This window comes from Eptesicus fuscus, chromosome 22 (assembly GCF_027574615.1).
Source record: "Eptesicus fuscus isolate TK198812 chromosome 22, DD_ASM_mEF_20220401, whole genome shotgun sequence".
Lineage (NCBI taxonomy): Eukaryota > Metazoa > Chordata > Mammalia > Chiroptera > Vespertilionidae > Eptesicus > Eptesicus fuscus.
In genome coordinates this window covers 13,959,747-13,977,553 of record NC_072494.1, presented here as the reverse complement: position 1 = coordinate 13,977,553, position 17,807 = coordinate 13,959,747, and the positions used below count along the sequence as shown (strand labels likewise).

Sequence of the window (17,807 nt, the reverse complement as noted above, 5' to 3'; positions counted from 1 at the left end):
GTATGCACTTGTACAAAAACCCCATTCTTTGCAATAAAATGTTGCTGTCTGGGGGGGAAAGCAGAATCCCTGCTTACATATTAGCATTTTGTGCTCAGGACTTGAAACCAATATGCAAACCTCCTATTTGCACATTTCCATGGTGACTCTAAGCTAGCAGAAAATACAGGATAGCATTTCTAAAACTGACTTGCTTATTCTCACCTCTTTTGGCAGAGGAAAGGGGAAAAGTACTGAAACATTAGTACCAAGAATCTTACTAAAAAAACCCTTAACTTTGGGTGTTAATTCTTCTAGAGATGGGGAGATCGAACCCTCTGACCTCAAAATTATACCAGCAGTTGATGACTAAAAGAAAACCTGAACAAAAATTACGATTTTTGCATTAAAATGTACAGGAACTACTCCAAAGTACAACAGTAATACATTTAATTAAAAATCCAACATCTCTAATTTGAATGAAAGTAACTATTCTGAAGGGAACTGTCCTTTGCTCTAAGGCAAATTAGCTTTATGGGGCTGCTTTTGTTTGTTAATTCACCTTTTATTTGCTCAGCTGACTTTCCTAAAATGCTTGCCTAAGACGGGGCAGGAAGACAGGCAGCAGATTAGAAAACACCCATACCACACCTTGCATTTGAATAAAGATTTATTATTTTCTTCTCAGGAAAAAAACAGGAAGTTAGGGAAACACACTACATTTTACAGCCCACATTTAATTTGTAGTTGGTCCTAACCCCAATGGTACAGCTGTTAACAACAGCAGCTGCTTAACTAGAACCAAGGTGTCCACCTCTATGGGATGTTACACTAGAGGCCTGAAGGTTTTTCCCTGAGAGAAGCATAAGACAGAATAGCTGAGACAGCCATCTTTCCAAGCATTCCCTCCCTTCCCATTTGGGAGGATTTGCCTGAAGTATGTAGCTAGTCAGCACTTAGAACAAGTGCCTCCTCTCCCTATAAAACCATCCACCCTTTCCCAAAGTACTTGGGCTCCCTAAGCCCTCACGAACAATATTCACTAAGACCCTCATTTCAGCAGTCACACCTAGTAAACTGGGCCCCTAAATGCCACCAACTTACATCTATGCATTCATTCCCACAACTGGATATGGGGAGACAGGCCTTTTAGTCACCTTAACCAGATCTTAAGTTTTATTAAAAACTACATAAAGTGCTTTTAGGTCCTTAGAGACAGACATGATATAAATAAGTGGTTTATGATCAAGAATGATAAATACATAGGTAAAAATAGCTCTAGCTAGATGACCTTATGGCTCGGAGATGGGCAGGCAGGGCATTCTTCCCTATTACATTCTTAGTCATTTTATTCATGCCTATTTTTATCTGGAGTCCACAGACTAAAGATCACGTTCTGAGGCTGACGCTTTCAAATGACCCTAGTTCCAACATTGCTTTCTGCAGCTTGACTTGTAGCCTTTATAGCACTCTGTACCTAGTTCTACAATTTTAAACGATCATATTCAAAGGAATCTAGAGAAAGTCATGTAAGATATTCTCCCCTCTAAAAAATTGTTAAGGGGACTTTTGAAATTCCCTCCCCTCCCCCCAAAAAGGTAGGAAAAGCTAAAACCGAAAAGGTACCAGTCCAAGGAAAAGGGACTCCTCCCACCTCACAGAGCCCCTTGTACTACCAAGGATAAAGGTCTGTGGACTCCTATAGGGGTGGTTACTTAGGTTCCTAGTGCCCAAAACTAAATAGGCTAGAGTTCAGGGATGACAGGGTTGTAGAATTTATCTAAATATCTGTAGAGGGAGCAGAACAAGCAGCAAATAATTCAAAGGGAAAATAGGAAACAAATGGTAAGTTCAATAGAACAAGTTCTGAAATCCGAAGGGATGCCAATGCAAAAACTTAAAACAAAATTTGGGAATCATTAATAGAAATGAAACAATTAAGTATTTGCTTTATTTATATATTAGGCTTAGACCCGTGTTTAACAAGCCAGCCTAAAATAGCACCATGGTTAGACTAGAGCCTGTTTTTCAAAGCCATCATTTTACAACTTATTAAGCAAAGGGATCAAACATCTCTCATCCACCTGATGAGATCTTTTTATACACATACTGCTAGTAAATCCCATTTGGAACAGCTGAAAATCTTTTTAAAAGCTTTGCAGATGAGCTCATGAACACAAATTTCACCAGTTAAGCTAGGTCGAACAGAAGAACTCAAAACAAGTTGTTGCCCAATCAGAGCTCATTATTTGTAAATCAATGGCCTGCTCCCCATCTCCCACCCCCCTTAAAACAACCTGACTCAATTATTGAAAATCTACATGTAACGAAGTGAAAGAATTTCCATCACCCAATTTCTCAACCCAGATTAAAAAAAAAAAAAAGCCCTATAAGGAATACTTACCAAAATCTGATAGGAAAATTAAAGCCTGCATAGTTATGAATCAGAATTGTTCCATCACAACCAGGTTGCATACAATTACATCAACTGGTTCTGTATACAATCTAGAATTGACCAGGACAAAGTTTAGGATAGAAAAGCTGTAAGAAATAGGTTCCTAACTATAGAAATTGTAAATTTCAAAAGGGTATGAAAAAACTAATGGAAATTCTACTCTTGTGTCTTTACATTTCAAAGAAATAGACTTTCTGTAAAAATATATACAATTTTTACAGACACATTTACAAGTTGTTTTTATCTTAAAAATTGAGGATAATCCACATTTGTAACTACAATTATTGAGCCTTAAGTCAAGTATTTGTGGCCATTACAAGGCTAACAAACTAAACCACTCAAACCAAGTCAAAGTAGAACAGGTAATAAGTCCTGAGCACTTGGACTTTCTATTCTTCAAGAAGCATACTTGGGAAAGCCAATTATACAGAGGAAAAAGCTTCCCTTCACACTCTGTTGTACAGTACTGAGGCTTCTAGTCATATTTCTGTTGTAGCTTAAATCCACTTTACAGTTCACTGGCATTGTTAGTGCTTCTCTTTTAACACTAGAGAAATCAATGGGCATATCTAATGAACTCTTTATGACTAGCCTGGCTACTGGCCACTCTCCTGTTCTAGGCAAGGATAGCAAGTCTCTCCACCCTACCATCTTCACTAAATCTAAAAGTCCTCCTTTCAGGGCCTCCCAAAGTTTGCAGGTTGCTGAAACTTAACTTTGCTTCTTTTAGAGACAGTGACTCTTCAATGGGGACTACTTTTTCCATGAAATTTATTCCTGTTAGCCATAATCCTCTTGCCACTTGTTTTTCTACGTTGCTTTGAGGTTACAGCCTGGACAGCTTTGAAGTCCAACTTCATAAATACACTGGTTTCACAGCAGATGGTTGTGGATCTGATGCCTGGAGTTGGTTAAGAGTCAATTCTTTCACTTAAAAGGCTATCTTATTAGATATGCCAAACCAGCTCCTACTCCAGCAACACCTGCAAAAGCCAGCAGCACATTTCTGATGCCGCCTTCTAGGTCCTCTACATGGAAGAATTCCACAAACCCATCCTAGAAAACAAAAAGAAAAGCACATTTTCAAGTACGGGGTTTTCCCACTGACCTACAAATAAAAGGCAAATTGAAACATCTAAGCCCCAGTCTCCATGAAACATTCACTTAAAATGAGGGTGGGTGTGCAGCAAGGAATGCATTTTACTATCCCCAGGTGATTAAGTTGCCAGGTAACACTGCTTCATAATTTGAATCCACTGGTGTCACGAGGAACCAACTGAATTACAATAAAATAACAAAAGCAAGACTCAGTACCCCGTAAAATAGCCTACAGGAAACCAGGATTTTTGATGCAACAAATTAAAGACAGTCATACCACCATCTCTTTGGACTCTCTATTCACATCAACATCAAGCAACCGGAGGTCCACAAGTGAGAGCGTGAAAACTGAGCTGTGCATCGTAAAAACCTTTAGCTATATCCCCACCTTCTCTGTAAAACCCCTCCGTGCCCATTGCACCCCAAGTCCCCTCTAGAACCTTCCAACAAACTTACCCAGCCTCTTTGTTTCACTAGCCAGTCTCGCTTCGTCCTCACGAGAACATCTGTGATGCTTTCTGCTAATGGGTCAATGCAGCTTTCTTGGTTTATGCTCTTCAAGTGTTTGGCCACAAAGGCACCAAAAGAAATGAGAGTCACAATCCTGCCCCAGTTTGTTACGCCGTCACTGAACACGTGAACCATCACGCGAGACAAAGACTTGACGTCGTCCTCGTTCTTGATGTCCAGCTTCCGAAGCATACCTGGGAGAAGAAAAGCACGCGGGTTCTCACGGCCGCCTTTGTCTAGGCCGGAGCGCGCCCGCGGCCCGCGGCCCGCAGCCCGCAGCCCGCGGCCCACCCACGGAGGGGGAAGTCGCTCTCGGGGCCCCGCAGCGCTCCGGCGACCCCGGTGGAAAACTGACATCCCACCCTTTCCGGCCTTTGAACAGAGCCATTCCCCAAGAATCGAGTGGGCGGAAACAATGACTCATGGCCAGAATATTCCGGTTTCGGAAATAGGATGAGAGCCGTCTCAACATTGACAAAAAAAAAAAAAAAAAAAGAGAGAGAGAGAGAGAGCAGCCTCCGCCACTCGCCCTCCTACCTTGGAAGGCCATCTCGTGGTTCCGCTGCACGCCGTCGCCGACCCGCCGAAGGGTCTCTAACGCCTTCCGGCTGGAGGCCGCAGGCCCGCCCAGGGGCTTCGCGTCCTTGGCGCCGGTCGCCTGCTCCCTAAGGTACCGAGAGATAATCTCCAGCGACTGCCGGAACAGCTCGTCCTCCTCCTCCTCCTCCGCTGGGGGCGGCGTGGAGGGCAGCGAGCCACCCGCGCCGGGGCCGGGGCCGGCCTCCCCGACCAGCTCCAGCAAGGGCAGGACAGCCGGCCGCTTCCCGAGAGGCTCCGGCTCGTACCCGTCCAGCTCCTCTTCCGGCGACATGATGGCGTCGGCGGCCGCGGCTTCCATCTCCTTCTCAGGCAGCGACGCGCGGCCGACGGGCGCGAACAGCAGCCTCGTGGGGGTCGCGGTGACGTCGGGGCCCTCGGCGCCAATGGGCGAGGGCCGCGCGACCCTCCGGGCGTCCGGCGCCAGAGTGGCCGGGGGGCTCGCGCCGGCGCTGCCGCCCATCACCGGGCCCGCCTCCCCTCCCCCGGCCTCTCGCCGGGCCGCGGCCTCCTTCCCCGCAGTCAGAAGCCCTTTTCCCGAAGGCGAGGCGTCGCCGCCGCCGCCGCTGGCCCCCAACTTGGCCCCCCCACAGTAGAGGTTGAGTCCGATCACTGCGTTTCTCTTGAGGCCAAACATCTCAAGCCTACGCCGCCGTCGCCGGGCTGAGAAAAAAGGGGAAGGCACCGACTCCTTACTTGAAGGAAGCGGAAGTAAGGAGTGAGAGAGGCGTTCCCTGCACACGGTTTTAGGGCCGGGGTGACGCTGTGGCGTCCAATAAAGAATAAAACCCTTCCCATAAAAGGCGAAAGGGCGGGAGCTTCCGCCGAGCAACGAACCGGCGTCAGGAGGGGCGGGGCCTTCCGGCTCGTGGGCCGCCCCTCCCCCCACCGGTTACGTAACGGCGGCCCCGGCACGTAGGTCGGGGGTCTCGTGCTTGCTCTCGGTGTGGACGTGACCTGCTCACCAGGGCTGCGCTGCCCTTGCTTTTGTGCGGGAGGTTTTTTCCACGCCAGAACCTTAGCCAGACTGAGGAGAGGACGAGGCCGTCCTGCCTCGGATGGGGCACAACCGTCTTAGGTAATCTGGGTAAATGAGGGCACTGGGGGGGCACCTGTAGTTATTTTGCATATCGGCAAATGAGCTCCATTAGTTGTTGTTTTTTAAAAATATATATTTCTATTGATTTCAGAGAGGAAGAGAGAGAGAGAAACATCAATAATGGGAGAGAATCATTGATCGGCTGCCTCCTGCCCACCCTTGACTGGGGATCCAGCCTGCAACCCAGGCATGTGCCCTTGACCGGAATCCAACCTGGGACCCTTCAGTCTGCAGGCTGACGCTCTATCCACTGAGCCAAACCAGCTAGGGCGCTCCATTAGTTTTTAAAGAACAAGTTTTTTAAAAACCATAGTTCGTTGACTTTTAGAGAGAGGAACCGAGAGAGAAACATTGAAGTGAAAGCATCGCCTCCATCAGCTGCCTCCTGCACTCCCCCCACCCCCAGGAGTGAGCCCTCAACCCTGCAAGTGCTCTTGACCTGGAGTCCAAATGGTCATCGCTTGGTGCACAGGATGACGCCCAACGGAGCCACACTGGCCAGGGCTGCCTTCTCACTTTTGAAGGTTGTAAGACTTCTGGGTGCTAATCAAACAAAATTAGATTCCTCAAGATAATCTGGTGACCCTGAGGCCGACTTTACTTGAAAATGCTCTAGCGTGGCATGAAAAGATCATGTCATCTTTTTGCCTTGTTTCTAACATGTGCATAACTTTTTCTAAACCACTCTCCCTGTGACTACAAATAATCTCTAATAATATATTCTTGTTTTTTTTTAAAAAAAAGATTATTCTTTTAAAAAATATATATATTTTTATTGATTTCAGAGAGGAAGGGAGAGAGAAACATCAATGATGAGAGAGAATCTTTAATCCACTGAGCCAAATCAGCTAGGGTTTTTTAAAGATTATTCTTGATGACACACTGAGAAGGTTGATTTCATGTTTTTGTGTCAAAATCATTAATTGAACTTCTTGCACAGTTGGCCATTTTCTATACTGCTTGCTGCATGCTATATTCTTTCATACTGTGTCTCCAGCATCAGTATCTTCCTGCCTTACCACTGCAATACCATAATTATCATCTTTGCCTACAAGATCATAATTTCAGGCCCTAACCTCCATAAGTAACACTAGCATACAACTAGAGTTCAGTAGCCTCTCTGAAGGTATGACAGACACTGCTAACTGCCTTATTCAGTATTCATTCTTCTTCCTCTCTGACAGAACCCAGAATTGGCGTGGTAGTTCCGTAATGATCAAGAACTCATATTCCGCCGAAACCGGTTTGGCTCAGTGGATAGAGCGTCAGCCTGCAGACTGAAGGGTCCCGGGTTCGATTCCGGTCAAGGGCATGTAACTTGGTTGCGGGCACATCCCCTGTGGGGGGTGTGCAGGAGGCGGCTGATCGATGTTTCTAGCTCTCTATCCCTCTCCCTTCCTCTCTGTAAAAAAATCAATAAAATATATTTAAAAAAAAAAAAAAAAAAAAAAGAACTCATATTCCTTCCATTATGTTGCTGTCCTCAGACATGCTTTTCTACCTATGGTCCAAGATGGTTAGCATCACCCATGTTATCTGTGTTCCAACCAGCAGAAAGGAGAAAAGGGAAGGCAAAGGGTACCTAACTTCCTTTAATGACGCTTACTATAAGTTGCATATCATTTTTGCTAATATCCTGTTATCTAGAAAATAGTTATATGGTCTTCTAGTTGCAAGGAAGGCTACAAAATACAGTCTTCATTCTGAGTGTCTGCGTGCCCAGCTAAAAATTGTGGATTCTGTTACTGTAAAAGGAAGCAAAACCATCAATATCTGCTACTATGTGCAAAACTATATGGAGAAAATTATAAAACTAGTGAAATACATTAAAGAAAACCCAAATAGAGACATAAACCATGTTTACATATATAAAGACTCATAATTATAAAAATGTCAGTTTTCCTTCAAACTGATGTATAGATTGAGTACAGTTCCAAATAAGGAACTGGATAAGTTGATTCTAAAACATACAAGGAAAGGGCCAAGACTAGCCAAGATACTCTTTTTAAAAAAAAATTTTTTTTTTTATTGATTTCAGAGAGGAAGGGAGAGGGAGAGAGAGAGGGAAACATAAATGAGGAGAGAGAATAATTAATCAGCTGCCTCCTGCATGCCCCCCACGGGGGATCGAGCCCCCAACCCGGGCATGTGCCCTTTACTGGACTCGAACCTGGTACCCTTCAGTCTGCAGACCGATGCTGTATCCATTGAGCCAAACCAGCTAGGGCATAGCCAAGATATGCTTGAAGAAAAAGACAAATGGATCAATGTAACAGAATAGAGAGCCTACAAATAGACTTATACGCATATGGAAACTTGATAACAGAAGCAGCATTGCAGATCAGTAGGGAAAAGATGGGTTGCTCAACACATGGATCTATTTTGTTTCGTTTTGTTAACCCTCATTTGAGGATATTTTTCTACTGATTTTTAGAAAGAGTGGAAGGGAGTAGGAGAGACAGAAACACTGATTTGAGAGAGAAACATCGATTGGTTGCCTTCTGCACATGCCCTGACCTGGGCTGGGGATTGAGCTTGCAACCGAGGTATGTGCCCTTGACCTGAGTTGAACCCATGACCTTCAGTCTGTGGGCCTACACTCTATCCACTGAGCAAACTGGCTAGGGCTGAATATATATATATATTTTAATTTTTTTAAATTGATTTTAGAAACAGGGAGGATAGAGAGATAGAAACATTGATGAGCCCTAGCCAGTTTGATTCAGCGGATAGAGCGTCAGCCTGCGGACCAAAGGGTCCTGGGTTTGTACCTTGGTTGCAGGCTCCTCCCCAGCCCTGGCCCTGGTCAGGGCTTGTGCAGGAGGTAACCAATTGATGTTACTCTCACATCAATGTTTCTCTCTGTCTTTCCCTCTCTCTTCCACTCTCCCTAAAAATCAATGGAAAAATATCCTTGAGTGAGGTTTAACATAAGAAAAAGAAACATCGTCAAAGAGATACATTGATCAGCTGCCTTCTCCATGCCCCCTACTGGGGATCGAGCCCACAACCCAGGCATGTGCCCTGACCGGGAATCGAACCAGTGATCTCTTGGTTCATGGTTCAACACTCAACCACTGAGCTACACCAACCGGGCGACAACTGAATATTTATAAGAAAAAATAAAACTAGTTATCTACCTTATATAAAAAATAAATTCTAGCCGAAACCGGTTTGGCTCAGTGGATAGAGTGTCGGCCTGCAGACTGGAAGGTCCCAGGTTGGATTCTGGTCAGGGGCATGTACCTTGGTTGCGGGCACATCCCTGGTGGGGGGTGTGCGGGAGGCAGCTGGTCGATGTTTCTCTCTCATCGACATTTCTAGCTCTCTATCCTTCTCCCTTCCTCTCTGTAAAAATCAATAAAATATATATTTTTTAAAAAAGTAAAAAAAATAAATTCTAGATGGATTAGAAACTTCAAAGATTACTAGGTGTACCAGTTAATAATGCGGAATTTCTCTGTACTGGTTAATAGTGTGGAATTTTTTCAATAGATGGAGTTACACATATGTTGATATATATGCAATTTGATATGTATGCTATTTTTTTGTATTGACAACAAGCTTCAAAACTTCATATGTCGCCCTGACCGGTTTGGCTCAGTGGATAGAGTGTCGGCCTGTGGACTCAGGGGTCCCGGGTTCGGTTCCAGTCAAGGGCGTGTACCTTGGTTGCGGGCACATCCCCGGTGGGAGGTGTGCAGGAGGCAGTTGATTGACGTTTCTCTCTCATCGATGTTTCTAACTTATCCCTCTCTCTTCCTCTCTGTAAAAAAATCAATAAAATACATTTAAAAAAAAAAAAAAACTTCATATGTCAAATTTTCTGAAGGTGTTAACATCATAGATATTTCTACACTTAAAAATGTCGAATTTCGTGCCCTACTGGTTTGGCTCAGTGGATGGAGCATCAGCCTGTGGACTGAAGGGTCTCGGGTTCGATTCTGGTTAGGGGCACATGCCTGGGTTTCGGGCTCGGTCCCCAGTGGGGGGCGTGCAGGAGGCAGTCAATCAGTGATTCTCATCATTGATGTTTCTATCTCTCTCTCCCTCTCCCTCCTCTCTGAAATCAATAAAAATATATATTTTTAAAAATGTCAAATTTCGTGCCAAACAGAGCATTTGTGGGAAGTTTTAATTCATTATTTATTTTTATTTTTAAAAAATACATTTTATTGATTTTTTACAGAGAGGAAGGGAGAGGGATAGAGAGTTAGAAACATCGATCAGCTGCCTCCTGCACACTCCCTACTGGTTATGTGCCTGCAATTCCAAGGTACATGCCCTTGACCGGAATCGAACCTGGGAACCTTGAGTCCGCAGGCCGTCGCTCAGGCCGCTGAGCCAAACTGGTTAGGGCTCATTACTTTATTCTGAAGAAAAGTGCTGCTGAAAGTTATCGTATACTTCGGGAAACTTATGGTGAACGTGCTCCATCTCAAGATACTTGTGAACGCTGGTTTAAACGCTTTAAAAGTGACAATTTCAATGTGAAAGACAAAGAACGTCCAGGTCAACCAAAAAAGTTTGAAGACCAACAATTACAAGCATTATTGGATGAAGATGTGTGTCAAACTCAAAAACAACTTGCAGAAAGATTAAACGTTGCTCAGCAAACAATTTCCGATCGTTTACAAGCAATGGGAAAGATTTTAAAGGAAGGAAAATGGGTGCCACATCAACTGAACGGAAGACAAATGGAAAACCGAAAAGTCATCAGTAAAATCTTGCTTCCAAGGCACAAAAGAAAGCCTTTTTTGCACTGAATTGTGATTGGCCTTGAAAAGTGGATTTATTTTGAGAATCCCAAACGCACAAAATCATGGGTTGATCCAGGTCAACCATCAACATGGACTGCAAGGCCAAATCGCTTCGGAAAGAAGACAATGCTCTGCGTTTGGTGGGATCAGGAAGGCGTGGTGTATTATGAACTTCTAAAACCAGGTGAAACTGTTAATACTGACTGATCACTACCGACAACAAATAATCAATTGGAACCACACTTTGATCATAAAAGGACCAGAATGGGCCGGAAGACACAGCAAAGTAATTTTGCTTCATGATGTCACACCATCACACACTTCAAAACCAGTTAAAGACACGTTAAAAGATCTTGCCTGGGAAGTATTAACTTGCTCCTTCAGATTATCACTTGTTCTGATCGATGGCACATGCACTTTCTGAGCAGCACTTCAAAATGTACGAAGAAGTGGAAAATTGTGTCTCTGAATACTTTGCCTTAAAACAAGAAAAGTTCTATTGGGACGGTATCCACAAATCACCTGAAAGATGGGGGATATGTGTAGCTAGCGATGGACATTACTTTGAATAAAGCACTTTTGATGTTTCTCTTGGAATTATCGTGTTTTCTTTGATTACAAAATCCGCCATTATTAACCAATACACCTAGTATATATAGGAAAATATTTTGTGACCTCAGGGTAGGAAAGAGTTATTAACATATGAGAAGCAATAACCATAGAGGAAAAAATTTGACAAATATGACATTAAAATGAAAAACAACGTATTTGGTGCCAAATTTAGACTAATGAGCAAAATACATAAGCACACAGAGGAGGGAGCAATTGACTCTACCTCAGGAGAAAGTAATTATAAGGTGGGTGTTGAGCTGTGTGTGAGTGTTCACCAGGGCAAAACATTCTAAGCAGAGAGAAGAGCATATGCAAAAGTACAGAGCCAAAACAGTGTGGTGTAGGGGGCAAAGGGAGAAAATGGGAGACATCTGTAATACTGTCAACAAAATAAAACAAACAAGCAAAACAGTGCGGTATATTCAAGGAAGCACCAGTGGTGAAATATACAGTAGAGAGGGGCTGCGTGAGAACACAGGCTTTCAAATCAAATCACTCAGCCGTCCCACTTCCAGTTCAGTGACCTTGGGCATATGATTTGGTTTCTGAGTACCAGGTATGTTTGCTCACCTGTAAAGAGAATATTCCTACCTCATGAAATTGTAAGGACCTAAGGATCTAAGACAGCTGTTTTCTAAGTGGGATACACAGACTCTAAGACCTTTTGGGGGTCCGTGAGGTCAAAAGTATTTTCACAATACTAGATATTATTTTCCTTTTTCACCAATCATGCAAAAGCAATGGGGGTAAAACTGCTGATACCTTAGCGTATATCAAGGCAATGGACTAGTAGTCATTGTATTCTTTACTGCCACACACTTGTAATGAAAAAAGGGTCAGTTTCACTTAAGAATGACCTTGAAGAAGCAGTAAAAATGGTTAATTTTATTAAACCTCATTTATTGAGTGCATGGCATTTACTATTCTGTTTGACAAAATGAACCCAGCCCATGTGGCTCAGGAGTTGAGCGTTGACCTATGAACCAGGAGGTCACAGTTTGATTCCCAGTCAAGGCACATGCCTGGTTTGCAGGCTCGATCCCCAGTAGGGGGCGTGCAGAAGGCAGCTGATCAGTGTTCTTCTCACATCATGTTTCTCTCTTTCTCTCTCCCTCTCCCTTCCCCATTCTCTAAAAATCAAAACACATTAAAAAAAAATGAACAAAGTGAACCTGTGACTTAAAGGAAAACAACTTATAATATTTGTTGCCAATGATAAAATTTGAGAATTCAAGTGAAAATTATACTTTTGGAAAACCTGTATCTATACAGTGAACTTGGCGGTTTCCCAACACTTAAAGATTTTGCTGATGGGATTGGTTGTGATTTGAATGAATGCGATTATTTTTTATATTGAATAATGAAATATATCAACATTTGGAATATCTGCATAACTGAGTGAACCAATATTTTCCAAGTGACCAATGCATGATCACGCTTGGGAAGAAGATCCATTCAAATCGCAAAATAGACCAATGGGTTTTATGTTAAAATATATTTTTGCCGAAACCGGTTTGGCTCAGTGGATAGAGCGTCGGCCTGCGGACTGAAGGGTCCCAAGTTCGATTCCGGTCAAGGGCATGTACCTTGGTTGCGGGCACATCCCCAGTAGGGGGTGTGCAAGAGGCAGCTGATCGATGTTTCTCTCTCATCGATGTTTCTAACTCTCTAACCCTCTCTCTTCCTCTCTGTAAAGAATCAATAAAATATATTTAAAAAAAGAAAAAATATATATTTTTATTGATTTTTAGAGGGAAAGGGAGGGAGAGGGAGAGAGAAACATCGATGTGAGAGTGAAACATCGATTGGCTGCCTCCTGTCCTGACGGGGAATCAAACTGTTAGAGTAAGCAAGTAGAAAGCTATAAGCTGGGAGAGGCAGTTGAAGCTTGGAAGAAATAAGTGTGAGACGTGACAAACTGAGAATAGACAATGGAGGTGGCAGGCCCTATGTGAGCAGGAGAGATGCAGAGCTCTCTAGAATGTGGTCTAACCAGTGGAATAACACCTAGATGAGGCAGCCTTATAACTTAGATACTTTTTTTTTTTTTTTTAGAAACAAGGGAGGGGGAGACTTATTGAGACCTACTCCAGTCTATGGATATAAATTTTCCAAATCCTAACGAAGAGGGGCACTCAGTTCGATCTCTGACAGCTGACCTGCCCACTCAGGGCACTCAGTTTGGTTTCATCCAGCTGCATTGCCCACTCAGGTCCTCTTTGAGTGTATTGCTTTCCTTCAGATAAATCCCTGCCTCCTTTGCTGTTATTTGTTGTCTCGTTTGAATTTATTCCTACAAGCAAGACAAGAACTGGGGGCTCAGAGTACTGTCTCTGGCCAGAGGTTATCTCCGGCCAGAGACCCTCTTGTCCACGCTGACAGAATCAGCAACTGCTTGGTGCACAGGACAACACCCAACCAACTGAGCCACACCGGCCAGGGCTCAAGTTACTTTTAATTAAATCAAGTATTAAGAGATTTATAAAAGTGTAGAACAATGATACTTTTCTTACTATTTTTTTGAAAATATGACATATTGCAATTGGTTTATTATTATTATTTTTTTAATCCTCACCCAAGGATATGTTTTTTACTTTTTTTCTAGAGAGAGGAATGGGGTGAGAGAGAAACATCGATCAGTTGCTCCACTGACCCCCCACATGCAGCCCGACCAGGAATTGAACCCACAACCCAGATATGTGCCCTGACTAGAAATCAAACCCCCAACCTTTTAGGTGTACGGGATGATGCTCCAACCAACTGAATCACTTGGCCAGGATTATTATTTTTTTTAAATAAATTTTTAAAAATATATTTTTATTGATTTCAGAGAGGAAGGGGAGGGAGAGAAACATCAATGATGAGAGAGAATTATTGATTGGCCCCTTCTGCAACCCCTACTGGGGATCAAGGCTGCAACCCCGGCATGTGCCCTTGTCTGGAATTGAACCTGGGACCCTTCAGTCTGCAGGCCTGATGCTCTATCCACTGAGCCAAACCAGATGGCTAAAGAGAATTTTTAAGAGGAGACAAACAAAGGAGAGAATGTGCAAGTATGTCAGTTTACTGCTAACCCTTGTGTTGTTAACATCTCAGGAAATTGTACTGTGAATATTTTTGTGTTTTTTTTTTTTTTTTTTTTTTTGCTTTGGGTGTGTGTGTGTGTGTGTGTCTAGCTGAGAAGGTACCCCCTTATTTGTGCATTAATTCAATTTACATTATTTCTAATGGAAGAAAATGATTTGGTTTTCGAACAAATCACTTCTGGAACAGCCTTCCGGAATGAATTAAGTTCAAGAACTGAGGTTCCACTGTACAATTATCCAGCTGTGGAGCCTTATCAACAGTCAGTGTTGATCAGGTACTGTGTGACTACCCATTGGGCTCCCGCTGCCCTAGTGACACCATCTGCCCCCCCCCCCTTACTGCCCCCCCCCTCGCCCCGCCTGGTTGCTAGGGGCGAGCAGCAGCTCTGCTGATGGCTCTCTCCACCACCTCGGCCAGGAGCGGTTGCCACGGGCTGGCGGAAGCCCGAGTCCCAGCGGGGCAGCTCCAGCTGGTGGCTTTCCCTGCGCCCAGGCTGCACTGCGTGCCGGAGAGCGACACCTCAGCCGGCGCCCCTCCCCGCCGGCGCCCGGCTGCAGCGGGTGGCACCGTCAGGATGAAGGCAGAGGGAAGCCGGAGGCGGAGGCCCGATCCAGAGACAGTGGCTCACGCGGCCGCGGGGATGGAGAGGTGGAAGAGGCGAGCCGCTGGGTTGCCAGCCCTGCCCTAAGGCCCCCGGGTTAGCAGCAGGTGATCGCTGGCTGCCCCTTGGACAGAGCAAACTGGGGTGGAGGCGGGAGGAGCGGAAGGGGGATGGAACCTGTGTGCCTAGGCTACGGGCAGCTCGGCGAGCACCGCCGCCCAGAAGGTACCCCATTATTTGTGCTGGGCGCGCAGAGCTGCGAGTGGGGAAAGGAATCTGGCCTGCGCCCCAGGTTTCCCGCGGTAGGAGTAAATTCCAAGGCGTGCGCCCCGGCTCCCTGCATTCTGCTTTCCCTGGCCCCCATGTACCCATTGCCCTGCAGGGACCTACAGCGCTGGGGCGGACTTGCGCTCCGGCCAGGGGGTTTCCAAGCCGCAGTACGAGCCGCGGGGCGGGGCGGGGCGGGGCGGGGCGAGGGAGGGCGGCGCAGGGAAGATAAGACGGGAGAAACCTGGCCGGAGCAGCAGAGGGTGGGGAGAGGAGTAACGCTGAGATTGAGCAGTCTTCTTGCCACAAGCCAGGGCACCTTCCACTCCGGCTAACTTGCCAAATGCTGAACTGAACTAATCTTTAACCTGATGAAGAATCTCTGGACATTGACTCTATTTATGACCCTCATTTCCCCTGATGATACGGACAGAGATGGGACACTGAGGAACTCCCTTAATTTTGCTTCCCAAATAAATCCTCCTCTCCTCTGGGTCCTTGGAAATGATTTTTTTTTGCGACACTGCAAGAACCCCACATCCACCGGCAACAGAAAGTGGCGCCCAACATAATTTTATATCTCTCCATCCATTTTACAATGAAATGTTTTTTACCTGTAAAAAAATAGCACAGCCTGAGCCGGTCGCTCAGTGGTTAGAGCACCGGCCCAAGGACTGAAGCGTTGCGGCTTCCATTCCCATCCAGGGCAGGTACCTCGGTTGCAGACTCCACCCCGCAAGGGGGAGACAACCAATCCTTGCATTTCTCACATCAATGTTTCTCTCTCAGCCTTTCTCCCCTCCCTTCCACTCTCTAAAAATCAATGGAAAAAATATCCTCCGGTGAGGATAAACAACAACAAAAAATAGGACAGTAATATCTATTCTGTGAAACAGAGCAGAGTTGGAAATGCACGGGGCATGTTTCCTGCCATGTCCTCCGCGGGTTGGAAGGAGTTGAGACCTCCTGCAGGAACATCGCTCTACAGTAAATTCAAGCTGATGAAGTGAAATCTTACCTATTTCCAGGGGTGGAACTACCTGTCCTACTATCTAGTATTAGAAAAGACCATGTTTTTAGTTTTGTGGGTTTTTTTCCAAAAAATTCAACAGACGTCATGCACAGACTCTACAGTAGGAACAAGCCCCAGCCGGTTCCACAGACAGTCAAAGGCCCAGGAGCATTCTGCCTCCTTTGTACTTTCATTTTAGCTGGGTAAGGATGGTTTTGTCTTGTCTTTTCTTCCTGTGCCTTTCATTTCAGATTGCAGAAAGAGAGATCAGATGCCCAGATTTGTTTCTCCGAAACAGCTTTCCAGCTGAATACAACAAAGACAAAAAACGAAACAACCTTCCTTCCCCCACAATCCTGCTCTTCTGTCACTCCATTTGTTTGTATTATAATTATCCTCATATTACAGGTGAATGGGCTAAAAGACATTAAGTAATTCTAGTCTTAAATTGTGACTTCCTGAGGCAAAGGAGCTGTTGGTGCCCTAGCCGGGTTAGCTCAGTGGATAGAGCCTGCGGACCAAAGGGTCCCAGGGTTCAATGCCGGTCAAGGGCACGAATGTAGGTTGCAGGCTTCTCCCCGGCCTGGGCCCTGGTCGGGGCTCAATGACATTGATGTTTTTCTAACTCTTTCCTTCTCTATTCCACTCCTTAAAAATCAATGGAAAAACATCCTCGGGTGAGGGTTTAGTGGGAAGTGGCATCTGGTAGCAGAAATGAGAAGCAAGAAAATGTGGAAGGATAGAAGAGGAAAGGTAAGAGGAAATTAAGAAAAACACATGTCCCAGCAAGAACTGCTATTCACCCCTACCACTCAGCTGGAGCCACGCTCTAGGGTGTGTTTAAACCTCCATAGCAACCATCTGGTTTCTGTCTTTCTATGACAACACAGGCTTTTGGTTTCTAAATATGGGCACTAGAGAGAACTACTGAGGGCTGGGAGGCGGGTGGGGGGGAGGACTGTGCAGAAAACACAGATTTCTTTGGTATGCCTTCAATTATCCCTCCCAGTTCACCCTCAAGGTAGGAAAGGGGCTTAAGGTCTTTTCTTGATTCACAACAGTCACAATTAAGACCCGAGTCCTGCATACCTTTGTATTCTTTTAACCAATCATGTAAATTCCTTTCCTGTCAGGGGGAGCCCCCTGGGGCAAGAGGGGAGAGAGAGAGAGAAACTTGCTTCCCATTTTCACTCCAGGTGCCACTTTCGGGCAGAGGTCAGAGGATCCCCTCCAATGATGGTGTGGTGGCCCCGGAGGGAGAGAAGCGTGGACAGGAGTGTGAGTAAGGATAGGCACTGCTGAGATTCAGTGGGCCCAGGCCAGGGTAATGAGAGCCCCTTCCTCCAGGCAGCACAGTGACTCTCCACCAGGGGACCCCAAGGGACATTTGGTCATGTCTGGGGGCTTTTTGATAGTCCTGACTGAGCATCTAGTGGGTAGAGGAAGGAGATGCTGTTAATATTTATCCTAAAACACGCAGGACAAAAAAACCTAACCAAAACAACAAACAACAAAAAACCACCCAGGACAGTCCTCACAACAAAGAAGTACCTGCTCCAAAATGTCAGCGGTCCCGAGGCTGAAACCCTGAGTTAGAAGATGCAGGTCCTGCAGGCTCCTCTCCGTGCTCAGGGGCCGCAGTGATAGGTCACATTACTGGAAGGGATACCATGGGTGCCAGCTTGTTCCCTTGGGCCCTGAGTTCCTTCCAAACTTTCAACCCAAGTATT

The 17,807-nt window shown here is 45.2% G+C and overlaps 1 protein-coding gene across 2 annotated transcripts; it reads right to left on the bottom strand.

The window, feature by feature from the left end:
• Positions 1-631: 631 nt before the first annotated feature.
• On the bottom strand, positions 632-5,403 carry MCL1 (MCL1 apoptosis regulator, BCL2 family member). Of its 2 annotated transcripts, XM_054711758.1 has the most exons (4): positions 4,888-5,402; positions 4,580-4,707; positions 3,989-4,236; positions 632-3,490 (listed from the first exon to the last, which is right to left on the bottom strand). In XM_054711758.1, exons 1-4 carry the CDS (start codon positions 5,274-5,276, stop codon positions 3,374-3,376), a joined length of 882 nt encoding a protein of 293 aa, XP_054567733.1. In that variant the 5' UTR covers positions 5,277-5,402; the 3' UTR covers positions 632-3,373. The 2 variants fall into 2 exon arrangements, with proteins under 2 accessions (XP_054567733.1, XP_008154053.1); XM_008155831.3 differs by having other exon boundaries at positions 4,580-5,403.
• Positions 5,404-17,807: the final 12,404 nt, after the last annotated feature.

What these genes read in the sequence shown, in the direction of transcription:
- MCL1 (XM_008155831.3), bottom strand. Translation starts at nt 5,276, where the DNA reads ATGTTTGGCCTCAAGAGAAACGCAGTGATCGGACTCAACCTCTACTGT. An exon ending in CCACGAGATGGCCTTCCAAG is followed by an intron (nt 4,237 to 4,579) that starts GTAGGAGGGCGA and finishes TTCTTCTCCCAG; the next exon opens with GTATGCTTCGGAAGCTGGAC. An exon ending in TAGTGAAACAAAGAGGCTGG is followed by an intron (nt 3,491 to 3,988) that starts GTAAGTTTGTTG and finishes TTTGTTTTCTAG; the next exon opens with GATGGGTTTGTGGAATTCTT.